General features: G+C 49.9%; 2 protein-coding genes across 3 annotated transcripts in view; one reads left to right on the top strand and one right to left on the bottom strand.

Annotated features, from left to right (window-relative positions):
- SLC25A43 (solute carrier family 25 member 43) overlaps window positions 1–998 on the bottom strand; it is a 20,262-nt gene extending 19,264 nt beyond the window's left edge. For both annotated transcript variants that reach the window (XM_075435542.1, XM_075435543.1), the window contains exon 1: window positions 656–998. In XM_075435542.1, the coding sequence (XP_075291657.1) occupies window positions 656–927 (272 nt within the window). In that variant the 5' untranslated portion in view covers window positions 928–998. The remainder of the gene's footprint in view (window positions 1–655) is intronic.
- LOC142363092 (A-kinase anchor protein 17B-like) lies at window positions 926–14,592 on the top strand. Its single transcript, XM_075435272.1, has 5 exons — window positions 926–1,078; window positions 2,170–2,298; window positions 3,603–3,686; window positions 9,806–11,318; window positions 11,906–14,592. The coding sequence occupies exons 1-5, from the start codon at window positions 926–928 to the stop codon at window positions 12,040–12,042; spliced, it is 2,016 nt and encodes a 671-aa protein (XP_075291387.1). The 3' UTR covers window positions 12,043–14,592.

Here is a 14,592-nt window from a genome sequence, read left to right as displayed (position 1 = left end):
GCTTGCGCGCACGAGCAGCCAACGGGCACAGCAGAGCTGCCTGATTCCAGGGCTGCTCCGTCGGCCGCGTCCCAAGGGGCGCGGGCAGAGCTGGGGGTACGACCCTTGCTCGGGCAGACGGATGGCGAAGGCTGGGCGGCCTCAGCCCGGCCGGATCGGCTTCTCCCCACCCAGCACGGCCCGTAACTGGAACAACGTCACCCGGCTGGGAGGAAAGGTCCGGCGCAGAGCGTGGCTGAGCCGATGGGTGCCCAGCCCTCGGGGCGGCCGACGGGCAGGCTCTCCCGCCGAAGGCCAGAGGGTAACTGGCAGCAAACGGGAATCCTGGCCAAGGGCCGAGCTGCGCGTGGTCGAAAATAAGATCTTAAAACGAACGATGTCACGTAGCGACTTCAAAACGGATCAAATCTGTGCAGCAACCGCTGCATAAAGATTTGAATCGCGATTCTGTCGCTGTTTTCTCCCATAGAGGCAACATAAACACTTGAGAGCGTACGAATCAATACAAGAACTCGGCTGCCCAGCACAGGTCCCGCAGCTCCGTCGGTGCGGGGCTCTGCCCGAGGAGAAGGCTTTAACGGGCCCACCCGACGTGTCCCCCCCAATCTATCGCGGACACCCCACCGGGGCCGGGGCGGGGCGGTCCGCTCCTTACCGGCGGGAGGCGGCGAGCTGCAGCGCGCTGTAGGGGAAGAGGCGCAGGCAGGCGGTGAGGTTCCCCTTCCAGAGGGCCCGCAGCCCCTCGGCGCGGCAGAGGCTGGGCCCGGCTCCGTGCAGCCCCCGCCGGCAGTGCCGGCTCCCCACCTGCGCCAGCACCGTCAGCAGCTCCAGCGGCGCCGTCAGGCTGAGGCTGAGCGCGCCCGCCAGCCCGGCGCAGCCCAGTCGCTGCACGCCGGTCACCCGCCCGTCCCGCCGCCAGGTGGCCATGGCCCCGCCGCACCGGGCCGCACCGCACCGCACCGCACAGCACAGCACCGGCCCGCCCGCTTCGGCGCGGCTCGGCCCGGCGCCGCCAGCCTCAGCCGCCGGAGGGCGCTGTGGCGCTGGGCTCCTCCCACGGGGCGTGCGCTGGGAGGGGGTGAGGGGGCACTGGGCGGGCACTGGTTCGCGGCGGTTCGTACTGGTGTGCGGGGGCAGGGCCGGGGGGAGGCGCCTGGGGTCCCCCTGAGGCACGGTGGGGTCTGCGCGGGGTCCCAGGGGTCCCGTGGGGCGCTTGGAGGTCTCACTGGGGTGCTTAGGGCTGTCTAGGGGGGTACTGAGGGGCCCTGTAGGGCATTTGGGCGTCCTTGGGGGGGACCTCAGGGCCCTCTGTGAGGGGCTGGGGGGCTCTGAGGGGATGTTTGGGGTCCCCGTGGGGAGCCAGGGCTGGGGGGCGGAGCTATCAGCACGGTGGGGGCGTGGCCAGCGCTGGGGGTGGAGTCAGGGCTGGGGTGGGCGCATGGCCAGAGGGGTGGGGACAGCGGGAGGTGGGGCTTGCGCGGGGAGGGGGCAGGGTCAGCTCTTGCGGCCCGGCTGGTGACTGGGCAGAGGGTGGGGCCTAGCGCCGGGGGCGTGGCTTACCCTGCGCAGGTGGGAGGGGCTCGGGGCTGGCAACCACAACGCCCCGTTTCGGTGGGGCTGGGGGCGGGGTCAGGTACGCAGTGGCCCCGCCCCCATCCCCCCCAGCGGCTTCTCCTCGGGGCGGGGGCAGCCACGGGTGGGTTGCCCCACGCCCCCCATAATTGCCCCGCACCCCCCGCCACCGCCCCGCATACACCCCACAGCTGCGCCTCCCCAAAAAGTGCCCCCCGCCCCCGCTTACTGGGGTGCCGTGGGGTCGGGGGTCTCCGTCGCCCCCCGCCGTCCCGCCTCCTGCCGGGGCCGCGAGCCCCCAAGCTTGGCGGGGCAGGTCTGCCCACCTGTGGGGCCTGGACACCTGGGTCCCCTCCCCAGGCCCGCTGCCCCTAGATGTGGCCCCCAACCCGGGTTCTCCCCCACTTGGTGCCTCACAGATACAGGTCCCCCACGGTTTGGGGTCCCCCACACCCGGTGTCCCTCCCCCCCCCCAGTTCCCCTGACATTTGGTTCCCGCTCCACCTGGTTCCGCCACCCCTGGGTCCCCCCCACCCCCGCTCCCCCCGACCTCGCTGCCGGGGGCAGCCGGTCCACCGATGGCCGCGGCCTCTCCAGGCGGCCGGTGCCGGGCCACGCCCCACGGGCGGGTCCCCCCTCCCCCGCCGCTGCCCAGCGTGCGCCGCGCTCCGCCCCGGGGTGGCTGCGGGAAGGCCGCCCGGAAGCGTCGCGGCCGGCGGCTGCGGGGTGAGGCGAGGCGGGGCGAGCGGCCGGCGGGGTGAGGGGAGCGGCCCGCTGCCGAGGCTGGGGTGGGGGGGGGTGTCACCCCTCGGCCCCTCCGCGGGTGGCTGGGCCCGGGGGGGTGTTCAGGGCCCGGCCGGTGCCGGCAGCGCGGCCCGGGGGGGCGGCTGGGCCCAGGCCGCGGGGCCGGCGGTGCTGTCACCGTGCCCGCTGGAGCCCGGGCCCCGTCCCGCCGGGCGGCCCTGGGGCGGGAGTCTGGGTGCCATTTGCCCCTGGGGCCTGCGCGGGGGTGTGGGGCCAGGCGCCGCCGGGCTGCTCTCTGTCCCCAAAGTGTGGCCTGGTCGTAAAGCGTGGCCTTGGCAACACGATGTAGGGTGTTTTGGGGTGGTTCGGTCAGTGTGGAAAGGGCTGTGCCGACAGGAAAATGATTTCAGAGCTATCGCGCTTTCCTTCGAGGCTGCGGGAAGGTTCTCGTCGGATGTCAGCTCCAGCTTGGGGTCCCGCCGCAGCGTTGCGGGGGCTGGGTTTGTGTGGGGACGGGAAGGGGGGCTTAACGGAGTCAGTTCGCTGTGTATGACACCCACCAAGCTCACGCTGCTTGCGGGTTTGTGATTCCTGTGTTTGGTGTTGGAGAGTGCTAGAATATTGCGACAAAAATTACTCGGGGGCTGGAGAGCGTGCCTCGCGATCAGGGACTGCGAGAGAGCTCTCAAAGAGCTCCAGCTCTGTGTTTTAGCTAAGATGACTGAGAGGCACATGGATTGTAGCATGTAAGGGGGAAAAAAACCCCAACCCCCTCCACAAAACCACCTAGATGCTAAAAGGATGTAAATCTAGTAGAGAAAGGGTTACAAAAAATCAGTATAGACTCATAGAATCATAGAATGGTTTGGGTTGGAAGGGATCTTAAAGATCATCTGGTTCCAAGCCCCCTGCCTTGAGCAGGGACATCTTCCACCAGACCAGGTTGCTCAGAGCTCCATGAACCTGGCCTTGAACACTGCCAGGGAGGGGGCAGCCAGAGCTTCTCTGAGCAGTATCTGGAAGTGGCTTCCATTTCAAATGGTGAATGAGTGAGGAGTGGAACAAACTGCCCGTGGCAAGTGGCAGGTTTTCGTATCGTTGTGTTTTCAGACCAGAGCCAGGTGCCTTGCTGGAAGAGATGCTTCAGCCAGATGCGGTGCGAAGTTCTGTGCCGTGTTGCTGGGTAAAACTGAGGTGGAACATAGCATGGGCCGGAGTAACTGATCTGACAGCCCATTGTGGTCCTGATCCGCTTGAATCTGTTCTAAAATACTGTATTATTATAGGCCCCTGAGACAGAGGAAGTTACTGGGTTTCACCGAAATTCCTCAGCAGAGCTGGGAGTTGATCACAGATCTGTGGAGTCTCAGGTCAGTAATCTTGGTTCTTTTTCATACATGTAAGTAGTACGTTTTTTTTTATTCAGAGTATGTATCAGGGTTATCGGAACGTGTGATCACAGAAGAAAGGCATGCAGGTGGCACAGGACAGTTCAGCCTGCAATTATCATAGTAAACCCTAGTGGAGGGCAGATGTGCTCCTGATGTTACAACCATGGCAGAATGGCTAAAAGGAAATACTGATTTGGTAAAGGGGTCGAATATCAGTTTCCTTGTGATTTGTCACTTGGAACAGTTGAAACCTAAAGTTAAGATGACAGCTTATGAATATGTCAGGGTTGATTCCAGAGGGCTGTGCTGCTGAGCAGCAAGCTGGTGGATCAGCCAGTAAATAATTCTGTGCTTTGTACCCAGTTATGTCATGAGGAAGAGCTTGAAGAGCTCCTGGTTATGAAGAAGAGTGGGGAAGAGCAAGGGTAATGGTCTGCACTGGCTTACTCTATACCTGCCTAACTACTATAGCTTACTCACGTCTATGAGGATGCTTTTGGGCTCACTTTTAGGTGATGTATTGCAGTAATAGAAATATGGTTGCAGCCATGATGGTGTAAGGATAGAATTGAAGAAAGATTCGCAAGGCCAGGATAACATCAGCTGGTTTAATAGAAGATGTACTTGCAGCACACAACAAGCTTTTGGGTACACCAGCTCTTCTTCAGGCTTGACTTCCATGTCTCTTTGGGCTTCAGCAGCAGTGTCCTGGACATTTTACCCTGCTGCACCTCAAATCTTAGCGTGATGGAAAAAGCGTAGCTGCTGCTAACAGTATGGATAGCTTTAGGAAGCCCTTTATCTTAGTGCGCGGTGGGCAGACAGGATGCTAGAGGCTGCTCGCTCTGTCTATTTTGCAGTAAGTACTTTGCGTGTATCTGCTTTGCTGATACGAGGTGCTGAAGGTGTGTCTATGTATATACATGGCCATATTCAGAGATTAGTGGTGAGATATTCAGCCTTACCTGACACAGTTGTGGTTAATTCTGAGTGCATTTGGCAGCAGTTCCTTAACAGGAGCGATTCAGTGCTGCAGTCTGTGCTGTAGCTGCTGCTTCTAGAGATTCCTGGTGCGGTGTTTGTTTTTTTTTAATTAAACTAGCTTTTCCTTCAGTACATATGTATTTCTTTTCTTCATCATTCTGAATAAAGTATAGTCACCTGCTTTACCAGACAGCTTCTTGCACTGCACTTGTCTTTCGCTGTAGATTCCTAGATAGAAGGCACATGGGCATTCCTCAGGTAACGGCAGTATAGTTTCTAACCTGTGACAGCCATCTCTCAGACTTTTTTCATGTTGCTTCAGTGGAAGCTTTTATGTGGCACTCCTGCAGTTCTCTGTGTGTATGTATCTTCCCCCCCCCCTCCCGTTGTTGTAGCTTGTATTTATGTTAAAATGGTGGCTACAAAGAAAGAAAAATATAGCATATGGACAGTGTTAAAACATAACCTTTATTTGTTACTAGCTGTGAGGCTTTGTGGAAGAAATTGGCACAGATGATGGTCTGCCAACTTCTGCTCTTTTTTCTCCTTGAAGTTAGGCCTGAGAAGTCCTTGCTAACCAGTGGAAGCCTCTCTGTAAACTTTTTGGACACTTAAGCATGTGAGGGGAATAAAACTTTATGATTATCCGGTTTGTACTGGGTATAGACATCCTCGTATATGAAGCTCATGTATATGAACTTAAGTCCTTTGGTCAAAAAATGGCATTTTACTGGTTTGATTCCCCTGAAAAATTGGTGTGGGTAAGGTAAAATATGTAAAGATTTTCAGTGTGGTTGGCACTGAAAATGGGAGAAGAGCTCGGGAGCTGGCGAGACTCTGAAAGGTGCTTGGTTTCTTATTCTTAAGCATGAAGTAGGTGCAGCAGCTGCCCTAATTTGGTGGTTCTTGGCTGGTAAAGAGTACCCTTTCTCTTCTCTGTACCTTTTGCTGAAGATAAATATCGCTTAAGAATCCATTTAAGTGCTGTGCTTAGTGTGGCATTATAAAAGAAAACTTGCGATGTGTAAGCTTAATTTCAGCAGCCTAATAGCTTACCCTTGTAAGTACTTATTAGAGTGTACCCTGTTTCGGTATTTTCCCAGCAGTTAATTTCTAAACTGTGACCCTAAAATATACCTATATGCTGGAAATAACACTTTTTGTTACTTATTTTTTCAGTGTAGATAGATCTTGATGCAATTTGCTGGAGTGTTTTCTGTTCATGTGCTCGCATCTGGGCAGTTAAAGCTGATTAAGTGCAGCACACATCAACAGGATTCCTCAGTTTTTAAGCAAGCAAGCAAGCAAGCACTTGATCCAAAAGATGTTGCTCTGAGAGTCAGTGAACTCGAGTTTTGGCAGAACGGCGCAGATCCTGCAGCTAGGAACGCTCCGCTGAACGTGCTGAACTTTGAGTCCCCAGAAGAGCATGCCGGGGATGGGTTTGGCCAAAGGTACGATGTCAGATCGTGAGCCGCTGATGTCACAGCAGGAGGAGCCATTTGGGAGTGGGGTGTTTGAGCTTGACTGACAAGCCAGTGTGAGCTTCAGAAGAGATGTTCTCATGTGCCAGGGTAGAGAGAGACACTCGCACGAGTGCAGCGGTGTTTGGTAGTCACCCGGGGTCTCTCGTTTGCTCAGCAGGTTGTCTGTGTTTGTATGAATACACGGCAAACTGGACTGCTAAGTCTGATTCTGCTTCTTCTGTGACAGGTGGCTTTTGATACAACCAGACATTTTAGTGAAGGAGCCGTAAGAAAGAGAAGCCTGGAAAGACTAAAGCTGCAAGAACAGGAGCACGTTCAAAAAAGGGGGGAGAAAAAGAGAGGGGGCTGAAAGGTGAGAGTATTTTTAGAGAATGTCCCATTTGCTTGAGATTTGTTGTGCTACCTCATACTAAGTGAAATCCAGGAAGAGTGGCTACTGTAAAAAGCCAAGCTTTTGAGGAAACAGGATTTGGAGAACTGGAAGCAATACTACGTAGTTTTTAATTTACGTGTTGCTGTTGGAAAGAAAAGCGTGATAATTCTGTGTGTAAAGCATCAGGTGGAGGGGTCTGGGTTATGAGAAAGAGTGGACTAGAGACGTCCTGAGGTCCCTTTCAGACTGGGTTACTCTAAGATTCTGTGGGCCTGGAGTGACGTCAGAGAGCTGTTGCTCTCAAATTGCTCTGAGGCTTGGTTGCATAAGATTCTGCATGTGGGCTTTTTGTATTGCTGTATGCTGCAACATCACAAATGAATATCTTCATGCGCTGGAGTAAAATTAATGTGATGTGCATTTCTAGGTGCCTCCCCGCTGACTGGAAGGTCCAGAGCTGGAGGTGAACACTTTTCCACCTTTCCCTCTACCCCTTCTTATGTGTAGTTTTTTTCATTGATATTCTCTTTAGGGCAGTGTTCTTAAATTTTGTATATGAGTAATAGCAGTATATCGAAGTTTTAATTCTGTAGATAACGTTTTTGGGTGGCATCCTAAACTGTCACTAGTAATTAATTGTGTTACACACCTTCATATCTTAAAAAACCCCAACACTTTGAATGCAGAGCGTAGCAACTCTAATGTTAGGTCTCTGAAAATGTTGCTATGCTTCCATTGTTAATACCTTCCTATTAAAATACTTTAAAAAATATTTTTAAACGCTTATTTGTGTGAACGCTTTGTTGTAAGGGTAAAAGTGAGAAAACTCATGGGCTGAGGTAAAGACAATTGAACAGGTAAAGCAAAAGGCATGCACACGAGCGAAGCAAACTGAGGAGTTCATTCACCACTTCCCATCGGCAGGCAGGTGTTCAGCCACCGCCAAGAAAGCAGGGCTCCGTCACACATAACGGTGGCTGGGGAAGACAAATGCCATCACTCCGAATGTCCCCCGCTTCCTTCGTCTTCCCGCAGCTTTACATGCTGAGCATGATGTCCTATGGTATGGAATGTCCCTTTGGTCGGCTGTCCTGGCTGTGCCCCCTCCCCGCTCTGTGCCCCTCCCGCCAGCCTCCTCGCTGGCGGGGTGGGGTGAGGAGCAGGACAGGCTGTGGCCCTGTGCAAGCTCTGCTCAGCGACAGATGAACCCCCGTGTTCCCAGCACTGTTCCCAGTACAAATCCCAGCCACAGCCCCACACCAGCTACTATGAAGAAAATTAACTCTAGCCCAGCCAAAACTAGCACACAGCTTCAACTTTAATTTTACAGTAGAAATAGTCTTGTAATATCTCTTAAACGGTACCCTCATCCCAGTCTGTAGGGGAGATTTGTTAACTTAAGAATTAGATCCAAATGATCAGTCTCTAGTTGTGTCCTTGGAGACAAAAGATGATGTGAATCTGTCGTCTTGGCAGTGCTTGTAAGGAAAACCCTAGAATACTAACGATTTGAAGAGATAAAGACCTTTCTAAACGTGTGCATCAGTTGGGTGCACGTCATCTATGTGCCATGTTTTTTCAAACATGTTATTCTAACAGACAAGACTGCTTGTTAGCCACATGCGGATTCTTGGCAACTGGTTGCTTATTATTAGCACTTCAAAGACTTGCATCCAATTCCCCAGGACTCGGAATGTAAAACAAGTGTCATCTAAATTGTCCCATATTGATAATTACCTAGAAAAAGACGTGGTGATGAAAAGAAGTTCAAGAGAGAAAAAAGAAAGATAAGCTCGAGAGGAGAGAAGAGAGGCAGATAGATGGAGATGAGAAACATCCCCCAAAGCAGCAGAAGGTACCAGCTGAAGAACGGCAGTGGCCAGAGAATATGCCTGAATGGGAAGAAAGCAAATCCCTGCTAGCTCAGAGAAGAGTGGAGGCTGTCAGACTGCTTACAGTGCTGTTAAACCATGTGGAAGTAAGACTATTTTAAAACGTATTTTAAATTTTGAAGGGTATTTGTTAGAGTTTGAATAATTCACTAGGCAGTTGATGTCGTGATGCTGTTCAGCAGAATGCCTTGGGACTTGAGTGAACACTGAGAAGGCCGGAGGTCGAAGTCTTACGTCAGTCTGCTCTCAGTCTTGCCCTGAGAGCAAAGGTAGTGCATTTCTACCCAGAAACTTTGCCTTCCATGCTTGTTTGAGGCCTTGTCGTTACTGAGTAAAAATATGGCTGGAAGGGCTGTATCAGCTCTATTGGACTTGATCCAGTGTTGCAAACAAGGAGTTTTGGGGCGGGGAGGCAAATGATGCCATCTCTGCCTGTTTTGGTCTCAGGTCTGCAAGTTGCAGAATTAAATTGGCACGGATTATGCCGGTTGCATTTCTAGTAGCCTCTTTTTTGTGGCCAACACTAAGCTATCAGTCTTATTTCAGTTAGATTCAGCTAACATCTTGAGAAAGTCAGCAGAGGAGTGACAAAAATTCGACTGTTTCACACAGATTAATGTTTGGAGGTTTATTTTAGTGCTTTGGGCTTAAAAAAAAAAGTTTTAAATGAAAACAGGGGCTTTCATTTCTCAGGGGCACTAACGTGGCTTTGTCTTCACTATTCACTAAGTAAAAAATTTGCTTGCAGCTTTTAAGGAGTTTTCCCCAATCCTTAAAGATTTCTAAAGGATTATAATTTACTGAGAGTTGAAGTCGGAGGCTACCCTTGCCATTCTGCATGACTGTTAGGGCCCTATAGCATCTGACGTTGGCCACCTTAGTTATGAAGGTGATGTGTTGAATCAACTTTGATTTTCGTGGTTTCACCACTTGGAAAGCGTTAGAGTGGTTGTATTTGGTCCTGTTTAAAACAATGTATAACAAAACAATTTACATAAAATACTTGATCTGCATAAGTGTAGAGATTTGACTGTCGTGTGCAATACTAGTTGTTGTGATGCTGCGATCAAACAAAGAATAAATATTTGCTTACGCAGTTGCAGTGAGATAGATGAATTGGTTGAGAGGACCACTTTCTTACTTAATTGAGAATGCAGCTCTCTGAGATGATGAAATACCTTCAGTTCTAATTTAGGAATAGTGAGATTGTACGATCGAGCTCTGAAATAAGCCACACTTATCCCTCACCTGTGTAATTCTTCCGACGGTGGGACTGCTTGTTTATGAGTTTGCAGATTAGCACTCTTTGTAGCACTCACTAAATGTACATAATAATTTTCCTCATTTCCTTTTTATTTGAAGGATTTTGTGCAGTTGGCAAGGCAAAAAGTGGATCGTTCACTGGGCGTAAGGAAGGACGATTCCTTTTCTGAAACAGCATTAAAAGACATACATCAGGAAGTGATTAATTCCCATTATCATACGCACAAAGAGTTGAAACACAAGGAAGAATTTAAGTGCCCATTAACCCAAAAAGGTAGCAGCTTATGTGGTGAGGAAGGAGATGTGACTAACTTCCATGCATCTGCTCGTCATATAGTCAGGACGATTTTAAATGATCCCTCTACAGCCCCGAGCTCGGACAGACTGCCTGTCAGAGGTGCGTGCAACCCCTTCGGCTGTGGATCGTTACTGATTACAGTTACGCAAGGCTGCAGGGTCATCGAATCTCTGGATGCAAGGGACGACCCGACGTTGAATGTAGCTCTCACGCAGACAGTGTCTGGCAAAGACAGTTGCAAAAAGCAAAAGGTTTTTGAGACTGATGAATTCATCCATTATTTACTCAACTACTATCAGACACCACGCTACGCACGTGTTTGCTTCGAGCCAAAAACCACTGTGAACAAGTGCTGGTGGAAGAGAGTGGTGTCTGACGACGATGGTGGTTTTGACGTCAGCTTGAGTAAAAAACGTGGTCGGCACTTCAGAGAAGCGAGTCCTGTACAAACCCTCAACAAGAGAAATTGTAGTAGTGGTGATAATTACGGACTAGTGATCACCTTTGGGGAACTCGAATCAACAGACGCAGTGTTAGAAGATGAGACCTGTGGGGGTAAGTTTGCAAAAACGTTGCAAGCACAGAGGAATGACTCACTCACTGTTGATAACTTACCACGTGCTGGACTGAATTGTTCTCTGGATTGCATTGCTGTTACTCGTGATGAGGAATTCAAACAAGAAGGTGGTAGCGGTGAAGGTACGGTACCATACAAGACGTGTAGATCTGCTTGCAGATTAAAGAATTTCTTGGAAGAGATCAGAGATTCCGACTGCTTTAGGGAGACACGTAGCAGCTCAGTGAAGAGAACAGAAAGAAGGTGTGAAGAAATTCATAGCAGTTGTAATAAAGGGTGCTTGCCTGCAAGAGTCGGTGAAAGAAAATTACTGGTTTACCTTAAAAAGGTAACTCTGGAAGGTCAAGAGAAGGAAAGCAGCAAATGTAGCTTCTGTTCTAATTCCGTCCATGAGGGCTTGGCAAGGCAGTGTGAACATGAGCTTAAAAAGTCATGCAAGAGGTCTAGTAGTAAATTAAGACATGAAGGACAGAAGAGTGAGAGACAATCCAGGGAAGAGGAGAGAAATGCTTGTAAAATGAAGCGAAAAAAGCTTTCTCCTAGTCGTTTATCTGATGAATGTGGCTTTTCAGAGACAGACAGTTGCGTGCAGCTGGAGTCGCTCAGAAAGATACAAAGAAAATGTAAGAAAATGTTCCACAACCAAGTGAAATTCAAGACGCTCGACACTGCCATGGCAGCACCAGATGTCACCCCTGATGATGGCTTCCCACTTCAGGAGACCCTCCAGAGGACAGGTGAGAAAGAGGGACACCAGAGGTAAGGTGGCTGAATCTGACAGGTCTCTGGCAGCTGAGGTCAGGTGCCACAATTCTTACAGTGATGAATGGTAAGTGCTTTTAAAAGGAGTTTTTTACAGTATAAACATGGCATAAAAAAAGAGTGTGACTCTTCTGCAGTTAAAGGTTTGTCTGGTTTAGCTCAGAAACGCTACGTGCAGCTGCAGTTGGAGAGTGGTATTTTTCTGCTTAAATGGATAGCGGAGTATCTCTCGTGGGCATCAGCGGATGGGTGGTTATTCTGTTACTGACAACATGCATGCCCACAACTCAGCGTGCTTTAGGTGACCAAAACGTTAAGTGGCTGGATGTGTGGTACATCTGGGTGGGAAGCACTGTCTGAAGTCGGTGCATTTGCACGTAGGCAGCCGTCTGATCTGCGCACAGGATTGCTGCGTTTCTGGCTGTCGTTTCTCACGGCCCTTTCACAACTTGCTGTGCTTTGGTTCGTTGGCAGATACCTTACAGCTACCTCCCCATACCCTCTCCCTCCCTGCCCCTCAGCAAACTCATTTCAAGTAACTTTTTCGTATACTTATCTACAGGAGATGAGAAGAAATTAATGTTGAGAAGAGAGCTGGATGCAGATGTCAGAGGATGCCCTCGATTTCCTCTGGAGATAATTCAGACAAACCCCTGCTCAGAAACTTTCTGTGGAGTAGAGCCCAGAAGAGGATGCTGAACAGCTACTGTATGATAGCTCTTCAGTTTTTATATAGAAGTGGGAGAAGAAAGCCCTTTGACCATTAAAAGGTACATGAAATACCGGGGGTTTTTTTGCTTAGGTAATTCCTTGGTTAGAATATCTGACTGGTGTAGTCAGCCACAAAACCAGAACCCGTGTTTGCCTTTTGGATAACAGAGGACCAAAACTTTCCCCAGGGCCGGATGAACTTTCACGGACCAGCTGCTAAGAATCTGAAAGGTTACAGACAGAGATCTCAGAGTGTTATATTCCTATTAATTGTAGGAAACCATGTAAATATCAAAGTTGCAGTGTTTAGTAATAACGAATCATTGGAAAAAAACATAGCTGTGTACAACAAGGGCAAGTGCAGGGTCCTGCACCTGGGGAGGAACAACCCCATGCACCAGTACAGGCTTGGGGCAGACCTGCTGGAGAGCAGCTCTGCGGAGAGGGACCTGGGTGTCCTGGTGGATGACAAGTTGACCATGAGCCAGCAGTGTGCCCTGGCTGCCAAGAAGGTCAATGGGACCTGCCAGCAGGTTGACGGAGGTTCTCCTCCCCCTCTACTCTGCCCTAGTAAGGCCCCATCTGGAGTACTGTGTCCAGTTCTGGGCTCCCCAGTTGAAGAAAGATGAGGAGCGACTGGAGAGAGTCCAGCGGAGGGCTACAAGGATGATGAGGGGACTGGAGCAGCTCTCCTATGAGGAAAGGCTAAGGGAGCTGGGCTTGTTCAGCCTGAAGAAGAGAAGGCTGTGAGGGGACCTCATAAATGCTTATAAATATCTCAAGGGTGGGTGTCAGGAGGATGGGGCCAGACTCTTTTCAGTGGTGCCCAGCGACAGGACAAGGGGCAATGGGCACAAACTGAAGCAGAGGAAGTTCCAGCTGAACAGGAGGAAGAACTTCTTCCCTCTGAGGGTGACGGAGCCCTGGAACAGGCTGCCCAGGGAGGTTGTGGAGTCTCCTTCTCTGGAGATATTCAAGACCCGCCTGGACAAGGTCCTGTGCAGCCTGCTGTAGGTGACCCTGCTTTGGCAGGGGGGTTGGACTAGATGACCCACAGAGGTCCCTTCCAACCCCTACTGCTCTGTGATTCTGTGAAGTGCCTCCTCGATCAGATTGTTAAAATGATGGGACTGGAAGGTGTGGGAAGTAATAGATTTCCAAATACGAAAAAAATCCCATCTCCTGTAAAACCCACACTGGAAAAATGCTTGTTTTCTATTTACAATTCTAGAGGTGTTTCTGAAAACTTGCTGGTCTTTGGGAGGACGGGTTTCACCAAACTTGTGCTCGATGTAGTGCTTCCAAGAATCTGAATGATTGTCTTGAGCAAAGCTCTGAATGCTAAGCAGTGAAAGGGCAACACTTGTCAGCGTGCTGACAGTCCCTGTATATATATGCAGGTTGAAAATCTGTTCACAAGATTTCAACATGTGCCCTTTTGAAGGCACATGCAGCGAGATAGCTATTTAGTAGGAGTTTGCTTACAAATAATTTCCTGAGGAATTGTCAAATGTTGTCAGACTCGTGCTGCATGTAGGTAAAAATGTGAAATCGCGGTCTAGGAGCTTGAGTTATATCTGTATTTATTCAGCTGGCTATATTTAGAAGACAGCCACAGTTGCTTTTGGACCAAGTCCCTTAGCAAGATATAGAGGACCAGTTCTAAGTTCAATACAACTGATTATTTCAGCTTTCATTTTAGTATGCTTTATTTATTACATGTCAATATACTAAGTTAATGTGATGTTGTGGCCTTCATTACACGGAATCTTACCCATGTTTGTAACTTCTGCTCTAATAAATAGTAATTAAAAAAAAAGTCACTGTTCATGGTAGATAGGTTTCTGCCCAGTGCTCAATACTGGCAATTGCTACAGGCTTCTAAGCCAGGTTTTATCAGTCTCCTCTGTTCACATGTTCAGATGTTGAGTGCCTTTTCAGGATCATGAATGACAAGTGGTTGCTACTCAAAGTACTGTTAATCCGTTACTTTTATCTAAAAAGATCTTATTTTCTTGACGTAAATATTTTCTGACTATTTTGGAGAACACTTATGCCCCTCTTAAGTCTCCTTTTTACTATTTTATACAGTTATAATGAAGATCAACTCTTGTATTTGTTGACCGTGTGAAATGTTTCCGTTGCACTGATATGACATACCGAGAGTGTTTCTTCTCTATGCAATATTTGCGGATGAATGATGACAAAACTAACCCCCTCTGTCAGTCTGTAGAGGGTTCTGTGTGCATGAGAACCCATCTCCCATGAGACGGGCCTTTCGATTACAGGCGAGGAAGTCTTTCTTTTTCTTAATCTGGGGGAGCAGGAACTCAAGATTTCCGCTGGTGTGAATTTCCAGTGCTTTATCAACATGCTGTCACAATATTCAATAACAAATAAATACACCAGTTCTGTAATTGCTTCTTGCGTTCACCTACGTTGATTGAAATTGCTAAAGCAAATCCTCCATCTCCAAGTCCTCATTCTGTGTAAAACATTGTTAGTAAATAAAATATGCATGTGCTTTAACATGTGAGA

Source organism: Opisthocomus hoazin, chromosome 14, assembly GCF_030867145.1.
Source record: "Opisthocomus hoazin isolate bOpiHoa1 chromosome 14, bOpiHoa1.hap1, whole genome shotgun sequence".
Taxonomy (NCBI): Eukaryota; Metazoa; Chordata; class Aves; order Opisthocomiformes; family Opisthocomidae; genus Opisthocomus; species Opisthocomus hoazin.
Note: the sequence above shows the minus strand (reverse complement) of the source record. Positions and strands in the feature narration are given on the sequence as shown.

Coding starts and splice junctions, on each gene's coding strand:
- LOC142363092 (XM_075435272.1), top strand. CDS start 926: ATGGCCCCGCCGCACCGGGCCGCACCGCACCGCACCGCACAGCACAGC. Junction 1,079..2,169: donor GGGGCGTGCGCTGGGAGGGG/GTGAGGGGGCAC, acceptor CGGCCTCTCCAG/GCGGCCGGTGCCGGGCCACG. Junction 11,319..11,905: donor GGAGACCCTCCAGAGGACAG/GTGAGAAAGAGG, acceptor ACTTATCTACAG/GAGATGAGAAGAAATTAATG.